Raw genomic sequence first — 21,729 nt, 5'->3', positions numbered from 1 at the left:
TTCCATCATCATGAAAAGAAGGGTTAACTCTGGGTTAAGTTAACCCGACTTGGTAGGGTTCACCCTAAACAGAAAGGAAAGTAATGACGTCAACAAAAGACAGTCAACACCGGCCGTTTAAAAGCGCTATCTAACGCCTACTTGTGAAAGCTTTCGACCTACCTAACCTTTTTGCGCATGACTGTTACTCCTGTTACTGGATAAATTCAAATAGTCGGTATTGGTCGGTATTTTTCGAAGACGGTTGCGAGTCGAACCATTGAAGTGAATCGAGTGTCTCTGTGGTTAGTTTATAATTCATTTAAGTGAAAATTAAGACAAAAAATGACTACGTCCCTTTCAATATTAGCGACACACGATGAGGTGGTCCGCTGTACAAATGTTTTACTCAGTGGATCTTGCGAGAAAGGTACGTAAATACTACACACATCTATTTTATAATTTTAACATAATTTTGTCTACATTGTTTGTTAATCAATTAAAACATAATCAAATAAAAACATAGTCCTCATTTACTATATCTGAAATTTAATAAAAATTTATGGCTCGTCTTAAGTGATATATTTTTTATTTAGAATTCTTGCAATTTGCCATTAATCAAGAAGAAATGCGTCAAAAATGGTTAGCATCTGTTCAAGAATGTCAAAGATTACATTCTGCATTGGAAAAAGCTCATCACGAAGCAGCTGATCTGGAAAGAAAATTAAGTCATGCAAGAAGATTGTTGGATGAAGAAAAACGTAAAAGACGCACTGCTGAAGATCAACGAAATTCATTGGTAAGCATATATATTTAGCTCTTCTATAATTCATTACTCTGCAATATAAACTATTATAATCAAATTTAGGAAAAGCAAATTGCATTAGCAAGAGATCTCCTGTTTAATGATGGAGGCAGAAATTTAAATGATGAAACAAGGGAAAAATTACAGTTTCTAAATAATACAACTTTGAATGGGCACCATAGTAATTTGCATCATAGAGATATGCATTACAATGATAAGTATGTTCTGAGTAAACAACAAAAATAGTTTATTTTAGATTAAATCATACGTAATAATAATTTTGAATTTAGGTTGAATACAATAACGGAGCTGGACTCCACTGGTTCGATATTAAGCGACTTAAGTTGTTTTTCTAAATCAGAAGATGATTTGGATGCCAGTGCTATCATTCAACACAATCAAAAAAAACGAGAATGGAAAGAGCACAGACCTAGCGGGGAGTACATTGCCAAAAAGAGACGTAGTTCTATGCAGAAACTAGTGGACCTAAATTCGTCAGATAGAATAGTAGCCACTACTACTGTAACAATGCCAAAAGAAGGTGCAATTACTGCATCTTCAGTTATTGAGGCAATTCCTCGAGATGAAAATACTGATCCTCAAGGACAAAAACAAAATACTAAAAAGCTACGTAGAAGTGCTGATCGTGACAAGTTTAAATTAATGGATCTGGATCAAAATGAAATGCAAATAGATACTGCGGTAATTGTTTTATCAAGGCCCTAAAATATGCGTTTTAATTATTCATGTATTTATAAAAAGATTACATCATTTTATAGCCTTCAGCTCCAAAAGCTGATATTCTTACTTCTGGTTCTGATTCTGAAGGTATTTTCAAACCTAGTCCAAATATTGGTGGATATACTTTTAATACAAAGTCATGCAGAAATCATACTTTCACTGCAAAAACTGTACTTAAACCAGAGGTCTGCATGCCTTGTGGTAAAAGGTAGATAAATTATCTGAAATGTTGACTAAAATGGTGTGAATTACATTAATTCTTCAATTTTAGAATTCGATTTGGAAAGGTGGCTTTAAAATGCAAAGATTGCAGAACCACAAGTCATTCAGAATGTAAGGATTTAGTTCCATTGCCTTGTGTTCCTGCTGGAAATACACCAATATTACGTGGAATAGCTGTGAGTATTAATTCACCTGTCTCAATGTTATTAATAAAAAATTTTTTCTTTTTCTGATAATGAACATTTTGTAGGGTACCATAGCAGATTATACACCATTGATTCCACCAATGGTACCATCGTTAGTTGTCCATTGTATTAATGAAGTGGAATTGCGAGGGATGAATGAGCAAGGATTATATAGAGTAAATGGAGGAACAACAGAAGTAAAAGCTCTGAAAGAAAAATTTTTAAAAGGTAAAGGGGCACCTAATCTTTCTGATATAGACATCCCTACAATTTGTTCAACTCTCAAAGATTTCTTGAGGTATGTTTAATTAATTTTATTCTAATTGAATTAAATCTAATTAGTTTAATGTTTGTACTAATGTAACAATCTTTTGAAACAGATCTTTAAGAGAGCCATTAATTACTGTTGGTCTTTGGGGTGATTTTGTGCAAGCCACAACAATTCCTGATAAACATGATTCTGATGCAGCGCTTTATCAAGCAATTTCGGAATTGCCACAGCCTAACAGGGATACACTTGCTTTTCTTATTTTGCATTTACAAAGGGTCTCAAGTAGTCCTGAATGTAAAATGCCAATTAGTAATCTTGCTAAAGTATTTGGTCCAACTTTGGTTGGTTATAGCTGTTTAGAACCAACTGCTATTTCAATGTTAAGTGAAACTAGAAATCAAGCAGCAGTAAGTCAAATAACCGATCTTAATTGTTTAAGTTTAAATGGGTTTAAAAATTACTAATTACATTTTTTAATTTTTGCCAGATTGTCGAGAGTTTATTAAAAATTCCTTCAGATTATTGGGCAAATTTTGTTAATCCTGATAATATGAATGACATTGGAACACCAAAAACTGGTGAACTTAAACACACTCCTTCAACAGAATCACTTTTAAAAAGAAATACTTCACGTGGTATTCTACATACTCCATTAACCACAAGGTACTTAAATAAAACTATTTTTCATCCATTTTTAATATATATATATATATATAAGTTAATTTATCTTTTCTTCACACAGTCGAACCTTCTTAAGGAGAAATAAAAAATACTTTGCCACCCCACCGTCTAAAACAGGATTTTAAACTTTGAATTATTTTTGTAAGTAATATTAAATATAGGATGTATTTGTTTTTACTGTAAAGACACTTTTTTTCATCTTTATAACTTACATATAAGATAATATATTTTATAAAACTCTAGCTAAATATACATTTAAGTAAAAACTGATAGAAATATATTTTCTCAAATAAATTGCGCGAGACAAATATTTCGGTTAATATCGTAAAAAATATATATATATACATATATTTGCAGTAAAATATTTTAAGTTCCTCATTTGTAGTATAAAACGTATTACATAGGAGAATTTTGATACTACTAGAAAGATTGTTTTTGGCGCTCATATGTATTAAGAGATTATTATTATAATAATCATATAACTAAAGTTTGGATAATTATATAAAAGTAAAAATTTTGATATCAAGAGTATCAATAAATAATAAAACGAATTTGAAACTAATTTTATTTTATTTTTTTTTAAATGATAGTAACATGTATGTACATAGTTAAAATCCACAAAATATATTTGCATTGATAAAAAGAATAATTAAATTAATCGATACAAAATTACAGAGAAATTGAATAATGCACTTAGATATTAATACTGCAGCTAGCTATAATTACAAAAGTTATATTACTGCTTTAAAAGATATCGGCAAATCACAGGTAGCTTCAGGTATATAAAGTTTTTTTTTACAAAACTCCGTGTATTTGCAAAATGAATATTCAATCGTGTAAATCTTAAGTTTGTTTACTAATAAGTAATTACTATTACTAAGTGTATTATGAAAATTATGGTTTAGACTTAGTACACGTTTTCTCTTTTAACTCCCAACATGATTCCCAAAATTGTTTCAGTCTATTATCACCATTAGAGCAAAAATGCCTGAAGTCTTGAATAATTTTTTTTTGAAACAATTCATCTCCTGCTGATTGGTACAATGACTTCCACTTTCGACTGACCATGTGATTCCATGACCACAAAAATCCTATCTTTAATTTATAAAAAATTACGTTAATGCATTTGTAATTTATTATATATGTAATGATACTTGTTGAAAAGTTTAATATTTCGTTTCTTTTTTGATTATTTACTTACTCTTCTATCTGTGCCATAGTCATCTTTGCTTTTTCCACTAACGTGTCTTGTTATATAAGCTTCATGAGGACTAGGCTGGTCAGGATGAATAGGATACCGCTTTTGTGCAGTGGTCCGCCTAACAATATTAGTGTCTGTTCTTGGACGTGGACGAGTATTCATCGTCGATGGTACAAGAATAAATGCATTCCCAGTTACATGGACGTATTGATGATCATTGTCATTACTCTCCACCAAACATGGCATAAAGCCAAACCTTTGTAAGATAGCCTCTTGAAATAAGAAAAGACGTTGAGCATAGGTGTCTTCTCGAAATTCTAAAGAAAAGAATATTTTTTATCCTGTTTAATTGCGAATTAATTTCAGTAATTAATATATACAGACCTTCAAACAAATATCGTTTATTACTCATAAGGCATTCAGTATGAAGAGGTACAAAAATTGGACCCCTTAGTGGATCACTTTTCAAAGTAAATGGCAGTGCAAGCAAGTCGCTTGGAATTGGTACCATTTGAATACCGCACATTTGAGCTTTTCTTTGCCAAACAAAAATCTGTAGAATTGTTTCATATATAGTTTGTATAAAATAAAAAAATAAAGTATTTTTTATTAATAATGAACTTACAAGATCGGCAACTATACTACCGGAAGATGCAACCCATTGTGTCACAAGTTCATATGAGTGGTCAGCTTTAAAAACCGATTGATACCTCAAATGACCCCATTCAACTCTGTCACTTTTATTGTTTATATCGATATCTAAATGAGTATGTTTATATGGAGGGACTAAAAAGTTATTTGATTACGTTATTTAAATCGATACATTAACCATAATCAAATTAAAAATATACTAAATAAATTTTCAATTACCATTCCAATCGTTTTCGTCTATAGTATCAGACAAGTCATCTTTGAGAAATGCAGGAACATTTGTTTCATCGATAGCATTGCAAGTAGGAATATTTATTGGAGATGAAATGGAGGGAGGATTGATAGGAGCACTTGATTCACACCAACCGTTAGGCGCTTTCATTTCTACTTCAACCCATTCATTTTCAAAACTTTGTAAATCTCCCAAAGGAGGAGAATAGTCTGAAAATAAATAAGTAATAATATACTTTATAAACATTAATTCATTCTTGTTCAGTTTTACCTTTTTGATTTTCTTTATCGTGTACTATATGGTAAAGATAAAAGCCCAAGATGAATGACTTTGAGAAATCACCAGAGGCATGACAAATTAACTTTTCTTGTAACATTCCCTAAACAATAGTTATATCAATATTAAAATAAGCTTTTCTAACGAAAGTTTGTAATATTACCTTCATTAAATTAACAGCATTTTCCACAGTAATTCCTCCTTCAATGTGATTATTTAACCATTGTACGGCATCAGCGCTGACAAAAGTTTGACTTGGTAATGATGGGTGTTGTGTAAGAAAACCAACACCGGTTTGTGGATGTTTCATTGCTTCCAAAATTTCCAAGTTAGTTGCATCTGGTTTTAACTTAGCTAACTCTACATTTATACTGCACCAATATTATTTGAGAATTATTATCTTAATACATTTAAAAGTTTAAATATTGAAATATATTGACTACTAAAATACCTATCATCGTTAGAGTCAAAATGATCCTGTTGCTGTTGATCTAATCCTAAGGGCAAAACAACTTCACTAGCAGGGGAAATCCTTCCTCTGTCCATTACTTTAGATCCAGATCTGTTATGCAGAACATTAGCATGTTTATTTTATTATGATCAAAGGAGCACCATTCAAGCCAGTTAAAAGAAACTATATGCTTGTATAAAAAAGAGTGCAATTGCATCATAACAACAAGCTAATTAGTTAGTAGAAACAAACTAGAAAATGTTAGGGAAATGCGAAAGTTGAAAAAAAATAGCAAATAAATTTAAAATAGGTGAGAGAGTTATATAATTAAAAGAAAAAAAAACCAACCTGTTTGGTAGATTACGAGGGGTGTCGAGGCAAATACGGGCAGTCGCAGCGGAAATTACTACATGCCTCTCCTGTACAGAGAACCCCGTCACTCCCTCATTCACTACCAAATGTTTTTGATAATCAGGGTGTTCACATAAATTCCTCCGAATTTTGGAAACAACTCTATCAATTTCAATAGTTTATATTAAGCATTTGTGTTCAATCAATCAATCAATGCAATTAATTAATTCATTGTTGGGCTTACTTGCATCGATCTCCAGTTAAGCTAATTATTAGAGCGACTGTGTCTAAAAAAAACTCGGGCATGGTCACTCAAATTTTTACTAATTTTTTTTAAAATTATGGTATAATGTGACACATTTTTATACAAAGAATTATCCAAATTTTTATAAATTTTATTTAATATAAAAATATTTTAATCTTTATACTTTTATATTTTCATTTGCAACGTTGTTGAACAAAGAATCCGATTGAGCAAGACAGACATACAATTTGATAGTAAACTGTTTTTATCTGAAATCAATGTAGCTGAGCCCACAAATTTAATTAATTTCATTGATTGAATTTATCAATATTTTAATTTCCTTCACCAATGCACATAAAAAGATTACTACCAATTATGCGAACACCCTATACCAAGTAGATCAACTAGTGAAATAAATACAAACTGAAATGTTAGAGAATAAATTAAAGAAATATGTAAACTTATGGTAATCAACTTGTTGGACAATCTCTTTCAATACAAGTAGTGAAAATTATATTTTTAACTAGAATATTAAATAAATGGAAAATAGATGTAAAACAGTATTTTCTTTAGCTTCAACATTACATGCCGAATGTTCTATCGATAAATCCAACAATATGAAATTACGAATAAGTTTCAACAACATACTCAATTACCGCATATTATATACAAATAGTCAAATAAAATTGATCTAAGGAAATGAAAATTTTAGCTTTTAATACAGGTGTAACATGCCTAGAACCATGAAAAAAAAATTTTTACTGATGATAATAATTTGTTAAATAGCAATTAAAAAAGCAAAAGAGAAATGACATACACCAAACCAAACTGTCCACTGAAATAAAATAAATAAAACACTACAAATGTTAAACTGGCATAAAGCAACAATGCCATAATTTTCAACTTGCACAATGCCAAACCTTGGTCTTGGTTTCTCTGATAGACGATTGCTGCCAAGTCTCTCTCTGAATGGAGAGTTCCCAACTAGACTGCTCTGCAAATGATTATGGAAGTTAGTATTTATGAAATGAATGATATTTTATTAAAGTTCATTAAAATCTTTTTAGCATCGTATTTTAATAATATGTGCAGAAAAGTGAGCATACAAAAGTATTATATACGGGTAAAGGATGAAACAAAACATCAAATATTTAATATATGGTTAAAGCTTACTATCTCGTGGATGCACAATCAAGGCAATAAGGCAAATACTAAGCATAATCATAATAAATATTATTCTGTGTAAGTCAATCTGATTACGAACAAAACAAAAAACAATCATATTTTCAATTGGTATACAATGACAAAACATTTGTGTATATAACAAATTAAATTATTTCCACGTTTTCTCTCCCTTGATCCTCCCTTCATGTTTGGCTTTAAATTTTATTCAAAGGGTTATTGATAATAATGCTATCATCGTAAATTAAAACTGCTCTTGCTACAGGATAAGGATTATACCTGGTTAGTGAGGAATATCAGGCTCGTGCTGTGCCTGCGTTTGGTCAAATGAGAGGCAGGATCTCTTGGGGGAACACCACCTAAGGTTGTTGGACTCTGAAACATACCATGCTGAGGCCCCGCCAGAATCTAACTTTCTAACTACCGATGTTTTATTATTAATTTTATTACGTATATATGTGCTCTAGTTGGATATATTATAATACATTGCATACTGATATACACGTCTTACTCCAAATTATTTAGCCTTTAGTTTTTGAAAATTTAAGTATACGTAGGAGAATTAAAACTTACTTTGAGTAATATTACTATTACAAGAAAATCTTTATTTAATATAAGAGCTGGTAAAAAAGTTGTGCAACTATTATCGCATTGTGTAATTTTGACGCCACAAATGAGGATAAATATACTTTATGCTCATACACAAAACATTAACTGTTAAATTTGAGTTTTTATATTCATTATTATATAATTAATCGCTTTGAAGATAAATGTGCTAGGTAAAATAACTTCTGTACAGTATACAGGATGGTTTATATAACATGGTCATCGAAAATAACTTCGAAAATATACACTGGCGAAACAAACGTTTACTTTATATTTACATGGTTTGGTGAGTCGAGTTACGAAATGTATAAATATTTTTTATACTTGGAAGCACTTTAAGAATTTAAAGATCACCTTAGTTCTTTTAAATGGAAATCTAGATTTTTTTTATTACATATTCTCGTAGTTATATTTCTAGAGCTTTCCAAGCCCTTGTATTAATTTATCATTTAATTTATTTGTTCACTAGATATTTCGCTTTTAAATTAAAACCAGATGAACTGCTCTGGGCTTATCGAATAACATTTGCGTACACTACTTCATCTAAGCCCACAACAAAATGCAATTTTAAAACGAAATATCTAATGCATGAGAGGATAAAATGATAGATTAGTATGCTTTATGTGGCTACAAATACAGTGGCATTACGATAAGAACATGTAATGAAGCATGTGCGCACAATATCAGGGCTATCCATCGGTAAATTTTATCATCTTTGACGGACTTTTCATATACGTATACAGATACACATTTTCACTTTACTGTCATTGTGTTAGATTTCATGGTCCTAATATGGTTTCTAAAAATACCAAAAGTAATTACAATAAGATGCAACAAAATCTAGATTTCCATTTAAAATTACCAAAGTGACTTTGAAATATCTAAAATGATTTCATTTATAAAAAATATTTATGTACTACGTGATATCCCCCTCTTTAAGTCGTGCATCTAATGTATAGTCATTTTTTTAATCAATACAAATTTTATAAATTATTTTCGCTGATCAAGTTACATTCCCAATAGCAAAATTGGTTCCAATTACGTCAAAACGGCTGGCATCATGATGTAAAACTGACCGATTTTGCTACTGAAGATGGAGCACCCTGTATATATAAAAGATGCAAAAAATATTAATTAAGCGTTAAAATAAATCTTTGCAGCTCTATAATATATATTAACATGCATGTATAGCTTTATAAATAATTATAGTGCACACAATATGCTAGATTTCTTTTGAAAAATTTTTCAGCTTTAATTAAATTGTTGTGTATTTGAAACAGTATGATAATGAAGTTCATTCTTTTCATAAATCGATATTTTTATGAATAATGTTAAATATATCTGATTCTTATATGTAAAAAAAAGGTTACCCAGTTTTTGTTTGGATTTGGTCGACGTATTTTATTTAACCAGCATTCAATAAATCTTAGAAAACCATCCATTAAATTAGCTTGCTCTGTTGATGTCAATGAAGTATAAATATCGCACGTTGTGGAACCATCAAGAATTTTTCTTGTTGCTGGATTTTGTATAGGCAATAAAAAAATGCGAAATCTCCAATATTTTAGTGCCTATAAAATATGCACATAAATAGTAATTACATAAATTAATATATTAATATATTTACCTCCACCAAAGAAAAATCGGTGTGACCACGAGTGCAAATATAATGATCCAAATAATTCCAATTATAATTTTCTAACTTTTCAGTTGTAAAAGAGACCCATGAAACTTCATAAGTATCATGGTGAGGAGCATGGAATCTATACTGATAGTGAATGTTAAAAGGTGGATAAGGATGTCTGTAAAACAAGTATTAATTAACTTTAATAATACATAGCATTTAAAAACATTAGTTTTTACCTTGGTCTGTATCTTGTAACAGTAATGGTATTACCCTGTATTGATATTTTATGAAAAATTCTACCAATGCTTAACAGGTACTCTTCTTTAGACTCTAAATCTGGTAATCGGCATCGAATTACTGTACTTATAGATGGTGCAGTTCCACTGCCAGGTGTAGTACTTTGGTTTTTATTTTTTTGTGGTAAAACTATTAATTGAAATCCCTGTGAAATTTAAATCGTTATTTTGATATTTAATAATCAGGATTAATTTTATTAGCTTAATCGTAACCTGAGCTAATCTTTGAGAAACCAACTCCTTAAATACTTCGGCAGTTGTAAGCGGTTTTTTATAAACAGCACGTTGTTGTGCAAAGTCTGCATTAACATCATCTGGCAAAAGATTATAATCTGATACCACATAGTCATTTTGCAGACTTCTCTTATCTGGGAAAAAATCTGTAGTAATAGGCAGACAGGCTGGAATTGTTAGTGATTTCCAGTCGACACCTATAAAAAATAAAATTAGTAACTTAATGGTTATGGTAATTAATATAAGATCTACCAAAGAGAGAACCCACACTAAATAGAAGCAATATTATCTAAAAGTTACTACATATTTAATATTGATGCTATCATTTAAGTATTCTGTTTTAAGTAGATTTGATATATATAGGTAATAATAATATAAAATAATTTTATACTATTTTGAAAGATAAATATTTAAGAAATCACCTATTATATACCTATAAACTAAAATTGAATAAACGTGAAATTATGAAATATGAGTTTTAGAAGCAATATAACTATATACGAAAGCAGTTACATCAAGCAGAAATTAAAGCTATAAAAATATTTAAGCTTTAACAGAAGTACAACTTTAAAATGAATAAAAAAAAATAAATTGAATATTAATTAGGATGATCAATACTGAGGTGTTGATAGAATAAATATATGTAAAAAGAAAATTTTTAAATTAAAATGATCTATTTCGCAATCATATTACTTGATATAAGTGTTTATCAACACATTATTATTTTCCCTTATTCTCCAATTAAATCCATGCATAATAGAAGTATAATTGCAATAGTATTTTTAAAATATAAGGAGAAATCTACATTTATATTAAAAGCCTAAAGAAAATACCACAACCGAATCAACCCTCAGTAATGTATGGCGCTGACCTATGATTGCTGTTTAATGTGATCATCATAGTTGTACATCACACAATCATCAATGCGTCCAGCGTTGCATCCCAATAAGACGTACCACAGCATGGAAATAAATGTCAGAGTATATATTATTTTTATGTATGACAGGAATGAATAAAAAATTAATTGTTTATAACAAAGAATGGAATTTTTGTTAAATACTTATCACGATTTATATTTCATGTTTATTTTTATCAATATATATATATATATATTCTCATTCTTGTTCAAAGATAATTAATTTTTTTTTTTAGTAAAATTAATCCTTATTTCAGGCAGTATTTACTTAATATGGACAAAAAGCATTAATTTTAATTAATAAAATTTGAACCTTTTTTCTTTAAACTTATATAATAGGACAATAACAAAATGCAGTGTAATATGTTCTGTAAGGGGAAAAATACAATTAGACTTCGAAAATTTGATTTTTTTTTGTTTTCAAAAATTAATAAAACTATTTATGTAAAATATTTTCTCAGGGCTTCAAAATAAAATTAAGAAAACTAGCAAAGTTACAGGCTTTTGAACGTGGCATTTCACCGCTCGAATTTAGATGGAGCGCGCCTGGATCCAGTAGCTTTATTAATGTTTATTTGTATATCTCTTATTATGAAAGCATGTGTTATGCAGAAGCTGGAAAACAACCGCTATTTAGCTACAGTCACAATAAATTGATTTACGACATTAAAACTATATCAAACGATTAGTAATTGAAAACATAGATTTCTTAAATGTTAAAACTTTAAACGCGTTTACCTTAAAACTGCATTTTCAAAATTGCTATGTAGGATTACGAAAAAACTATTTAATCGATCGGCTTGAAATTTTGGACACATATTAACAACATAGTTAGTTTATAAATAACCAAATTTGTTTTTCTTATTTTTGAAAAACAATGTTTTTTTATTTAAAAATGTACAACAAATTTGATACAAATTTCTTGAAATGAATGCCATTTTTTAAAATTTGCATATTTTTAATTTTTGTTAATGTCAAATAGTAGCTACATACTTTCTAAAATAATTACTGCATGGTTTTTGTTGCAGATCAAAAACTGCTGAGGGAACTTCTGGCTGTAACTCCGCCATTTTCTCTTTAATGATAAATCAAAAAATCGTTTTATAAAACTGAATAAATTACATATATATACCTATAGTTTCATTAATATATTGTATTAAAAACATTATCAAAAATTGGAGAATTTTTAGTTCGTCTAATTGTATTTTCCTCCATAATATGATACTGCAATGATCATGCATATTTAATTAATATTATTTCACTTATATATATAATAAAGTCAATTTGTCATACTCTTGACACTACATAATTCTTTTGTTTATATAGGGTCTGTCGGGTAAATTCGCCCCAGAAAAATATCTCAAAAGATTTGCAAAGTATGAATACATTTTTGAAGTAAAAGTTGTGCAACTTTGAAGAAGTAATTAAGAAGATATCTTGGATTTGATAATAAGACGTGATTTGAAGGCTATTTGAAGGTCATCTTGCATTTTTGAAATGGGAAATTCTATATAATATTTTTTATCTATTCTTATAATTAATCTTAAGAGCTTTCCAAAACAGTATACTAATTTATAACTTCATCCTGTCGTTCACTAGATAATATCGATCTTAAACTATAAGTAGATGGGCAACTAAGCGTGCATATACGCAGCAGTTAGGCACGTTACTTTCGTCAAATCACACCTATAAGGAATTGTAAATCAAAATATCTAATGAACAATTGAATGAAAAGATAAAATAATACAATGTTTTCAAAAGTTTTTGAGATAAACTACAAGAGTATACAATAAAAATAAAGTGTCCCAATTAAAACCTGAAAGTGAATGCCATCATCTAGTCTTCAAATAATGTTTCATGGTCAAACTAAGATTATCATTTTATGCCATCTTCAAAGTCAAACAACATTTATTTGATAATTTCTTCCATATTTCTTATATCTTTTGAAATATTTTCCTTGAATGAATTGTTGACTATAGAAATTTTCTTAAAATTACGTTTTTTGACAAAATGTTTGAGACAAAAGTTGTTTGACTTTGAGAGAGTACATAAGATACAGACATCGAGATGACCCTAAAGAATCATTTGAAGGTTACATAAATATCACCTTGAGTTATTGAGATCAAATTTACTATTTTTTGTTGTATATTCTTTTAGCATGTCTTAAGAGTTTTCCGAAATCTTCTTTTCATTTTTGCATTTCATTCAGACGTTTATAAGATATTTCGATCGGAAACTATACATAGAAGAATGATGATATATGTGTACACATAAACAACTTCAGTGAAATCCACAAACATACGTATTTCCAAATTTAAAAATTTCGTAAAAGATCCAATGAAATGAAATAAAGGTTTTGGATAACTCTTGAGATAAGATTCAAAAATATATCATACAAAATAGGTGGCCTTATATAAAATGCTCAACTTGACCTAAATGTAGCATTCGAATCACCCTTCAGGGTTATATATAGTCTAATTTTTTCTATCTTATATTCCCCTCAAAATCAAACAATTTTAGTCTAGAGCGTTTTTTCATAAAACATAGGTTTTGGAAAATATTTCAAGTCGACTTCTAAAATGGGGCACTCTGTGTCTACATAGATAAATATATATAATTAAGATATTATCGCTTTTGAAATTAGAAATAAAACCTGTTGTGAGGGCTGATGTCCACTCTTGCTCACCAGTAGCTCCCCATAAAAGTGTTTTACTTCCTGATGATTGTTTTAGTGAATTTTTCTCTCCACTTGATAATTGTAAATTCAGGCGAAGTTTTGACTTCATGTCTATATCCAAAATATTTCTATTATCTAATAATTGTAAATTTTTCATAAATTTAATCTAAATAAAAGATAGGATTCTACACCTGAATGCTCTGCTGGTGAACCACTTAAAGTTGATGCTGTATCAGACTGATGTTCAGAATGTGTTAAGGTTGGGACAGCTTGATAGTGATGTTGTTGTATTAGGACACCAGCTGGTCCTAAAAATATTGTAGAAACATTGTCTTAAATAAAACTGTCCGAATATTAATTTAAGTATAAAATAAATAGTATACCTTTAGGAAAAATATGAGTCCATCTTCGTCGATTACTAGTAAGCTTTATAGTCACATGGGATGGATCAAAAGGATTTATCAAAGCTCTACAAGGTCTAATAATATTTGTTGGTTGTGCAATTAAGTTAGTTGGGCTACCAGCACTACCAACAACTGACCTGAATGGAGGAGAAATTTCAGAATCTGTTGCATCACTTTTAATAGAAATCCTTGATATTGCTGTAAAATTTTATTACAAAATTGTATAGATACCAATAATTGTGTTATTTTATTTTCATGCATACCATTTGTATCTAAATTAGTTTCCATATTTTCACTGTCATCCATTCTTTGAAGTATTGAGATTGCTGCACTTCTGGCTGCAAATACTGGAGAATGTATCTCAGGAGGTGGATGATGAATATCTGGATCTGACATTTTACGTTTCAAAATTTTCAAAATTTGTGAATTACTAGGTGTTTCTATACTTGCCACACTAGTTTTCTTTGTTCTACTGTTAGCCCGCTGCAAACTACTTTAAAAAAGACAAAGAGGAATTATAATCATAATAATTTTATTTTACACCCCTTAATATTGATAAAATTTAAACTACCTTGCAGTAGGAGCTGTAGGTGACTGGAATACTTGTGCATCATAAGCATCATAATCAAACAAGGTATTATGCAAACAGTCTTTATGATCATCTTGTAAGATTTTTGTTTTATTTTGCATTTCATTTTCTGTTTGATTTAGGTTTACTCTTTGAGGAAGTTTAATACGAGGAATGAAAGTAGAGTATGGAATTTTTTTATTTGTTGAGTAAAAACTCAAGTTAATCCAGTGAGGCATACTATAGTCATCTGGCACATTAATAGATGAATCTTTATTGTGAAACTGTAATTAGTTTTATAGGATTTAATACTTTAAACTATTCCATTTGATTTAAATACATTTTAAACCGATTTTTTATTTACTTTCAATAGTGGAACAGCATGCAGTGGCTGCTCTCCAACACACACTAAGTCACTGCCTACACCATTATCAATAATCCTTTGTTTGGTAACATTTGTTAACTCTCTATCTACCTCAAAAACTCCTACCCCAGGTGTAATTACAACTGATAATTGGCCTGTTCTATCAAAGCTACGATCCAAATAATGCTTTTCAAACACTGTCATTAAAATTCAATTTATTAATAATTTGATAATAATGAAAGAATAATTATTTAAAATATTACCATTTAGTGACATATTCAAAACTTCCAAAAAATTGCCTTGAGCTGCTGTGGAATTTGTTGCCACTGGCATCGGTATATCAGGCCTTTGATGATATTCTAGTACAATTTTTTGGTAATCAGTAAATAATTTTCGTAATTGTACTAAAACGTTACTCCAATCTTCAAATCTTTCATTTTGCACAGCAACTCTGTAAAAATCTTCATAAAATCTGCCTTTGTAATCATGCTGCAGACAATCTCGCATATGCTTAGGAAATTCATCCAAAGTGGTTGCATTATAAAATGTCCTTGAAAATAAAACTATTGTAACTTCGTGATTACTGCCATTTTTCTTCCACTTTTGAAATAAATCTGCTAAAAAACCATTAACTGCTTTTTCAAAATACAAATCTCCATGAATATCAAAATCCCACATTTCTGAACTCATTTGTAAAAATAAATATACCATACTGGTTGATGATCGAAAAACCACCTGATTATAAAAACATTAAATTCAGACGAAATAAATAGCTTGTAGCAAATTGAAATAAAATCTTTGTCATTTTACAAACCTTAGTATCCTCTTTTATCACACCACAAGCAACACGATCACCTTGAGACCACATTTCATAAACTTGACAGCGTATACTACCTCCACAAAATTCTAATTTTTTATTCATATAAACACAAGTGTTGACCTAAAATAATAATAATAATTATAATTGTAAAATATAAATCTAACAATATGTTTAAAAGCTCATAATCAATAATACCAAATTATTTTTAATTCTCCACATTTCGCTTCTACCCATATATTGATCTTTGAAAATAATCTCAATGGAGTCTAGAGCTACATCATCTGGATTTACTATATTCATACAAACATCAGCAAAAGTTCGAAGTTGAAACATAATCGCTACATTATTTTCTATGCTTATTGTTTCCCTTCCTTGTAAATCTTCTTTAAAAGAAGTAACTTGCAAAAGTAGCCTACTAAATTCATCTTCTTGATGATAAATCTCAACAACATCACCTAATTTTATACCAGGGTAATCTTTAGGGTTTATAATTAAATCTTCACCACTAAAATTTTTCTGATGTACAATTAACTTGAAGATCTTCATAATTTAATTTTTCGCTTCAATTATTATATTATTTAAACTTCTCTCATACTTATAGGATAATATTCTTTATCAACTTTATTAAGATATATTATTGTAAAATTTGAGTAAAAAATTTAACGGCTCCCTATAAACACAAAACAACAATGGCAGATAAACGTATATGTAGTTATATCGCTTATATCTACGGCACGAATTTATAAACCAAACTAAGCTCGAATCTCAGCTTAGCAATTTCTTAAGACGAAAATCGAGCTTAGCACTGTATTGAAGGTTACAATTGATCAGACCGTGCTAAGCTTAAGTCGCTTAAGTTTCGTTTATAAATTTAAGCCTATATCTAATCATAAACAGCTGATTGTTAAATTTCTAATAACAGCCATCCATGTTCCATAATTGACTGATCGTGAATTCGGGGGCTTGCACTGTGCACACTGAGTGTATATTTCTTTCTTTGTTTTATTAATGTAAAAGCAGAAGATAGAGATATTACTCACTGCCCTCACTGCACACCAGTGAACACTAGTACAGAGTACAGGTACATATGTAGTACCCGAATTCGCGATGAGGCATTGTAATTTGTAGGTATTATTAATCTATTATTTATATGACATTATAAGTTTTCTGCACTTGCACTACTTGCAGTAAATAACGGATATCACAGGCCACAGCCCGGACCAATCGAGCACATTTGAAAATATACCTTAAAGCCTAATCTATATTTTCATCATTGAATTTTTTAATATAACTTTTTATCACTTTTTTTATCAGAGTCCAAGTAAACGCTCGAAGTAGTCGAAGTGTCAAGTTTAAATTTGTCTTACTCAGTTGCCCTTTTATTTACATTCGTTTCTTTTATAAAGAACATATCTCACTTTGACCATGATTTTCACCACGAGTTTTAAAGTTAAATAAAGGTTAATATTTAATAAACTATAATTACTGATATATGATTTGAATAGAATAGTAAAATAAGATTAATTTGATTGCAGAAAATATGTTAGCTAATATAATTTTAATATGATGGTTATATATGCTTGACCATACATTATGAATAATTATTAAATTATCCATTGTTCGAGAGATATTTGAGGCTGCATATGTAATTGCATTATATTATGAAAATAATATGTCTGCAGGATAATTTGTTCCTTTCATAAAAATACTAAAAAATTAACCATGGATCGAATCATGTCAATGGGCTGGTTGAATAAAGTATTATTTGTTATGAGCATATTATGCTCAACTTTGATGCTAATCATGCAGGAATGGGCTGGGTTATCACGTATACCCATTTATATCACAATATCATGGGCAGTATTTTTAATTATTATTTCTATATGGTTCAGCTGTGTATTATTAAAAATGGCACTGAAAGTCACTACTCCAATAAACATTGACTTTCTTAATAAATGGGTGTGTAGTAAATTTAATAGATTACAGGGGGCTAGAGAGTTTGAGACTTTCAAGAGCATTACAGGAAAACAAAATGAAAATAATAAGAAATCTGAGAGAGAACATATTAGATATGTCAAAAATTTAGTTATTGACAATAAGGACCAAAATATAAGGGGAAAAAATGTGTTACAGAAAACTAATGCACTAGATATTCCATTTGTTACACCAATCCCAAATTCAAAAATTGACATAAATTTTATTTTAAATGAAATTGATGGAAAGTGTATTAATATCTGGTATAAAAATGTTAGCAATGATGATGCCTTTCCAAATGAAACGCAAGAGCTATTAAGAAAATTAATGAATAGATTATTTTGGCAAATTGGTTTTATTAATAAAGTAAAATTTTCAAATAAAGTAGCAGATGTATTCTTACTGCATCTAAAAGAATATCGCAAGTAAGTTAATTTATTTCTTACTCTTGTTTATAATTGTTGAAAAATTTATGGACTAAATAATCTTTAGGGCCCTAAGAAGATTTGAGAAAGGTTTGGCAAATAGCACTGAAGAAGCATATAAGTGCTCACATCCAGGCTCACAAAATATCTTAGTATTGGAGCATATATTGCACCATCTACTTACTGTTTTAGCTCAAGAATTTTTGCATTGGGAGCTAACAAATTCATTACCTTGTAAATTATTACTATCTATTTTAGCAAAAAGATTATTCTCTTTCATTCAATTAATAAGTTCACCAAGATGGATTTTTGAGAATATACATAATTTATTGCAAGCTACCCCTAATGCAGATGGTAATAGTGATCCTACAAGTAATGTAAGTGCACTTTGTGTGAATGATATAAATTTATTTTTTTAATTATATCATAAAAAATTTCTTTATTTAGGGTGTAGTATCAATGGCATTAAGCAATGGTATAGTTTCTGTAACAGCAGCCGTAATTCCACGACCATTGCCTAAAGCTGTACCAGATATAGCTGCACCTAAAACTGACAACAATTTTGAAAATATAATCCCAAAATCGAGTCCTGAAAAACCAGAACTTAGATTAGAAGGGTTGTCAGAACATAGAGGACTTTGGGGTGACATAAATATTGAAGCTGATTCTGAACTTGATGAAGATAGGATATCTCCAGTATATGAAGAACCCACAGATTTTGCTACAACAATTGCAAGATTAAGAAATTTATTACAACAAAAGTCGACTGCTACTACTCCCTTGTAAGTAAATGTTCAACTAATTATAATAAAAAATATAAAAATTAATTTAAAATAATTTTCAAAGGCCTAGCGAAGAAAGATCTTATGCTATGTACGAAGGCAACCAATTTACTAATTTATGCATTCCATGGACGGAATTTCACACTGCTGTTGATGGATCTCAGCAGCTACTTTATTGCATCCAGTTTGATGATGTTGAACAGCATGGTGTTGACTTATTTGAAACTACCACAGCTACTGTGAAAAGACAATATTTTGAATTTGTTCAACTGCATAATAATCTGGAAGAGGTAGTTTTAACAAAATATAAACAATTTATATATAAATTAATTGAATATTTTAATATTTTTTTACAGATAACATCATTATCTAATATTATGTCAGGTATAGTTTTACCAGAAGGGGGGCGTGTAGAAATGGAAAACTATTTAATTACTCTTTGCACACGTTTGTCAAATGAAAATCCATCGCTAATAAGACATTTTCTGCGACCTAATAGTAACACCAAAAAAGCTGATACAGTTGCTCCACGACTTGATAGGTTTCTGGCAAAAACTGTTACTGGAGTTTTCAATACATTGAAAACAGTAGTTCCACGATTTGAAATAGATCAGGAGGAAGAAGTAACTCCAATACCAACTTTAATGCCCTTAATTGATTTCCCCTGGAGATTTGTAGAGGACATTAAATCTGTAAGTAGTGTATCTTTAATTATAAAAGTTTGAATCTAAAGAAAAATTAAAAATTTTGCAGAAAAACTTTGCCTTGAAATTACAAGAATTATTAGATGAAAAAATAGATTATTATTCAGTTGATACAGCTTATGAAGCTGTGGAAGCAGAAATATTGTCTCAATGGTGGCAAACAGTAAAAACCCCTTATGATGGTAAATATACACTTCTCTTGTTTAGCTAGTAAATACTCTAATAATTTACTTAATTATAGAAGAGCTGGATGAGCTGGACTCAAACTTGCCTCTAACATGTGTTATCATTGACTTAATGTGTGAAATTCTAACTGGTATTGGGAGTAATAGCAATTTTCAACAAGAATCAGTTGTTAGATGGATAAAACTATTGTTTGGAGGAGTTTCAGAACCTGTCATAAAAGTAAGCTTGGCAAAAATTATTTATTAGAAAAGTTATTTAGAATATTTTCTTTAAATTTCAGAGAACTATTTTATGGTTATGCAATTATATTAATAATATATCATTTTCAACACTATTACAAAGTGAAATAAATAAAGAACCTTCCAATTTAGAGAAAGATGAAATTCTGCAGTTAATATTAGACAAAATTCCATATGATTTAAAACTAATAATTGGGCAGGAAGATGCTAAAGAAGGATTGAGGTACCTGCTATCATCCTTTGAAATTAGTAAGCTAAATTTGGACTTATATTTGCAGATTTTAGATATACTAGCGTCAGAACTATTAATATCTTGTAAAGAACATCATGGCAATTTTTCACCATAAAATTTTGAATTTTATTAAACATATATATTATTTTTTTAATGATAAAGATTTTTTTAGTTATATCAAACTGTTTTAAAATATTGTGCCATTTATACAGAAATATGTGTTTAACAGATACACTACAGAAAATAATAAACGTCGTACCTGATATATGTTTAAAATAAATACTAATGATCATTGTGTCAATATAGTAACTTTTAGAATTGTAATAAATGTATACGCTATACTGCCGTACAACGGAAGACTCGTATCTACAGCAAATATGAAGTCGTGAAATTTCAAATTTTAATTATTACTATAATGATTTACCGATATTTGAAATTTAGGCCAATATGCCAATAAAAACATATTTCCGGTTGATATAAATACAGGGAAAGCCCTCTTAATGTCCCACCCTCAAAAACTGTTTGATTTTTAATTGAGGAGAAAAATGTTTGTGAGAAATATTTTATGATTTTAAGAGGGTAAAAGATTGTGTTTTTGGTTTGACTTTGAAAAGTTATTTGAAGATTTCGCTAAGCTCAATTTGAGCTTTCTAAATGGAACATTATATTTATAACACATTCTTGTAGCTGATCTTAAGGACTTTTCAATACGTTTTATTGATTTATATATTTTTCATCTATAGTCATTCACTAGATATTTCAGTTTAAAATTCGGTATAGGTGTGAGTTTATTAAAATATCGCTATGCGTACGCACGCTTGAACATCTACTTATGAGTTTAAATTAACATATCTAGTGATTGATAGGAAAGAATAATAAGTCAAGATAGTTTTAGACAAATTTTGAGATCAGTTATAAGAATTAATATGTAATAATATGTGGAATGTGTGTTCTATTTAATTTTCGGCACTCCATTGTCCTCTCTGAAGGGACATAATGTTTCCTGTGTTGAAGCAGCCAAGTGCAAAGGATTAGAAAAACTCAAGTTGACCTTTATATAATCTTTGAAGAACATTTTAAGATCAAACCAATAGCATAATATTTTTTACCACACAAATAAGTAGGATTTTTGTTTGAAGCATATTTTCTAAAATAAGAAATAAGAAAATTATTATAGATGGTGCATTACGATGATTTACCTTT

The 21,729-nt window shown here is 29.4% G+C and overlaps 3 protein-coding genes across 9 annotated transcripts; 2 read left to right on the top strand and 1 right to left on the bottom strand.

The window, feature by feature from the left end:
- The first annotated feature begins 210 nt into the window (after positions 1 to 210).
- Positions 211 to 9,406, top strand: tum (tumbleweed). 2 transcript variants are annotated; one of them, XM_066727623.1, is made up of 11 exons: positions 211 to 409; positions 576 to 778; positions 848 to 1,002; positions 1,075 to 1,486; positions 1,564 to 1,733; positions 1,797 to 1,923; positions 1,998 to 2,230; positions 2,313 to 2,610; positions 2,691 to 2,866; positions 2,946 to 3,025; positions 7,738 to 9,406. In XM_066727623.1, the coding sequence occupies exons 1-10, from the start codon at positions 325 to 327 to the stop codon at positions 3,007 to 3,009; spliced, it is 1,923 nt and encodes a 640-aa protein (XP_066583720.1). In that variant the 5' UTR covers positions 211 to 324; the 3' UTR covers positions 3,010 to 3,025; positions 7,738 to 9,406. The 2 variants fall into 2 exon arrangements, with proteins under 2 accessions (XP_066583720.1, XP_066583719.1); XM_066727622.1 differs by lacking the exon at positions 7,738 to 9,406 and having other exon boundaries at positions 2,946 to 3,852.
- Positions 3,763 to 16,831, bottom strand: Iml1 (GATOR complex protein Iml1). Of its 4 annotated transcripts, XM_066727615.1 has the most exons (25): positions 16,806 to 16,831; positions 16,180 to 16,654; positions 15,979 to 16,104; positions 15,428 to 15,899; positions 15,165 to 15,361; positions 14,804 to 15,084; positions 14,496 to 14,725; positions 14,212 to 14,430; positions 14,020 to 14,136; positions 13,805 to 13,939; positions 10,215 to 10,432; positions 9,942 to 10,147; positions 9,706 to 9,880; positions 9,449 to 9,649; positions 7,752 to 7,847; positions 7,211 to 7,284; positions 6,044 to 6,208; positions 5,696 to 5,806; positions 5,408 to 5,615; positions 5,239 to 5,347; positions 4,956 to 5,177; positions 4,711 to 4,871; positions 4,470 to 4,638; positions 4,086 to 4,402; positions 3,763 to 3,979 (listed from the first exon to the last, which is right to left on the bottom strand). In XM_066727615.1, exons 2-25 carry the CDS (start codon positions 16,528 to 16,530, stop codon positions 3,779 to 3,781), a joined length of 4,761 nt encoding a protein of 1,586 aa, XP_066583712.1. In that variant the 5' UTR covers positions 16,531 to 16,654; positions 16,806 to 16,831; the 3' UTR covers positions 3,763 to 3,778. The 4 variants fall into 4 exon arrangements, with proteins under 4 accessions (XP_066583712.1, XP_066583713.1, XP_066583714.1 ...); XM_066727616.1 differs by lacking the exon at positions 16,806 to 16,831 and having other exon boundaries at positions 14,496 to 14,722; positions 16,180 to 16,778; XM_066727617.1 differs by lacking the exons at positions 7,752 to 7,847; positions 16,806 to 16,831 and having other exon boundaries at positions 16,180 to 16,777.
- A 334-nt stretch (positions 16,832 to 17,165) lies between these two features.
- Positions 17,166 to 21,713, top strand: LOC136773728 (uncharacterized). 3 transcript variants are annotated; one of them, XM_066727620.1, is made up of 9 exons: positions 17,166 to 17,444; positions 17,520 to 18,383; positions 18,451 to 18,760; positions 18,831 to 19,165; positions 19,230 to 19,455; positions 19,522 to 19,857; positions 19,919 to 20,051; positions 20,114 to 20,274; positions 20,336 to 21,713. In XM_066727620.1, the coding sequence occupies exons 2-9, from the start codon at positions 17,707 to 17,709 to the stop codon at positions 20,639 to 20,641; spliced, it is 2,484 nt and encodes an 827-aa protein (XP_066583717.1). In that variant the 5' UTR covers positions 17,166 to 17,444; positions 17,520 to 17,706; the 3' UTR covers positions 20,642 to 21,713. The 3 variants fall into 3 exon arrangements, with proteins under 3 accessions (XP_066583717.1, XP_066583718.1, XP_066583716.1); XM_066727621.1 differs by having other exon boundaries at positions 18,451 to 18,775; positions 20,111 to 20,274; XM_066727619.1 differs by having other exon boundaries at positions 17,170 to 17,444; positions 20,111 to 20,274.
- Positions 21,714 to 21,729: the final 16 nt, after the last annotated feature.

The sequence above is a fragment of the Prorops nasuta genome, unplaced genomic scaffold (genome assembly GCF_024137725.1).
Source record: "Prorops nasuta isolate Cenicafe-Biocafe unplaced genomic scaffold, Cenicafe_Pnas_1.2 PNAS00005, whole genome shotgun sequence".
Taxonomy (NCBI): Eukaryota; Metazoa; Arthropoda; class Insecta; order Hymenoptera; family Bethylidae; genus Prorops; species Prorops nasuta.
Note: the sequence above shows the minus strand (reverse complement) of the source record. Positions and strands in the feature narration are given on the sequence as shown.

Bases quoted from the DNA above. Each gene is read 5' to 3' on its own strand.
- tum (XM_066727623.1), top strand. From the start codon at position 325: ATGACTACGTCCCTTTCAATATTAGCGACACACGATGAGGTGGTCCGC. The intron at 779-847 runs GTAAGCATATAT...AATCAAATTTAG, and splicing joins AAGATCAACGAAATTCATTG to GAAAAGCAAATTGCATTAGC. The intron at 2,611-2,690 runs GTAAGTCAAATA...AATTTTTGCCAG, and splicing joins AAACTAGAAATCAAGCAGCA to ATTGTCGAGAGTTTATTAAA.
- Iml1 (XM_066727615.1), bottom strand. From the start codon at position 16,530: ATGAAGATCTTCAAGTTAATTGTACATCAGAAAAATTTTAGTGGTGAA. The intron at 14,137-14,211 runs GTATACTATTTA...CAATATTTTTAG, and splicing joins GACTCATATTTTTCCTAAAG to GACCAGCTGGTGTCCTAATA. The intron at 9,650-9,705 runs GTAAATATATTA...CATATTTTATAG, and splicing joins CCGATTTTTCTTTGGTGGAG to GCACTAAAATATTGGAGATT.
- LOC136773728 (XM_066727621.1), top strand. From the start codon at position 17,707: ATGGATCGAATCATGTCAATGGGCTGGTTGAATAAAGTATTATTTGTT. The intron at 18,384-18,450 runs GTAAGTTAATTT...AATAATCTTTAG, and splicing joins CATCTAAAAGAATATCGCAA to GGCCCTAAGAAGATTTGAGA. The intron at 20,052-20,110 runs GTAAATATACAC...ACTTAATTATAG, and splicing joins AGTAAAAACCCCTTATGATG to AAGAGCTGGATGAGCTGGAC.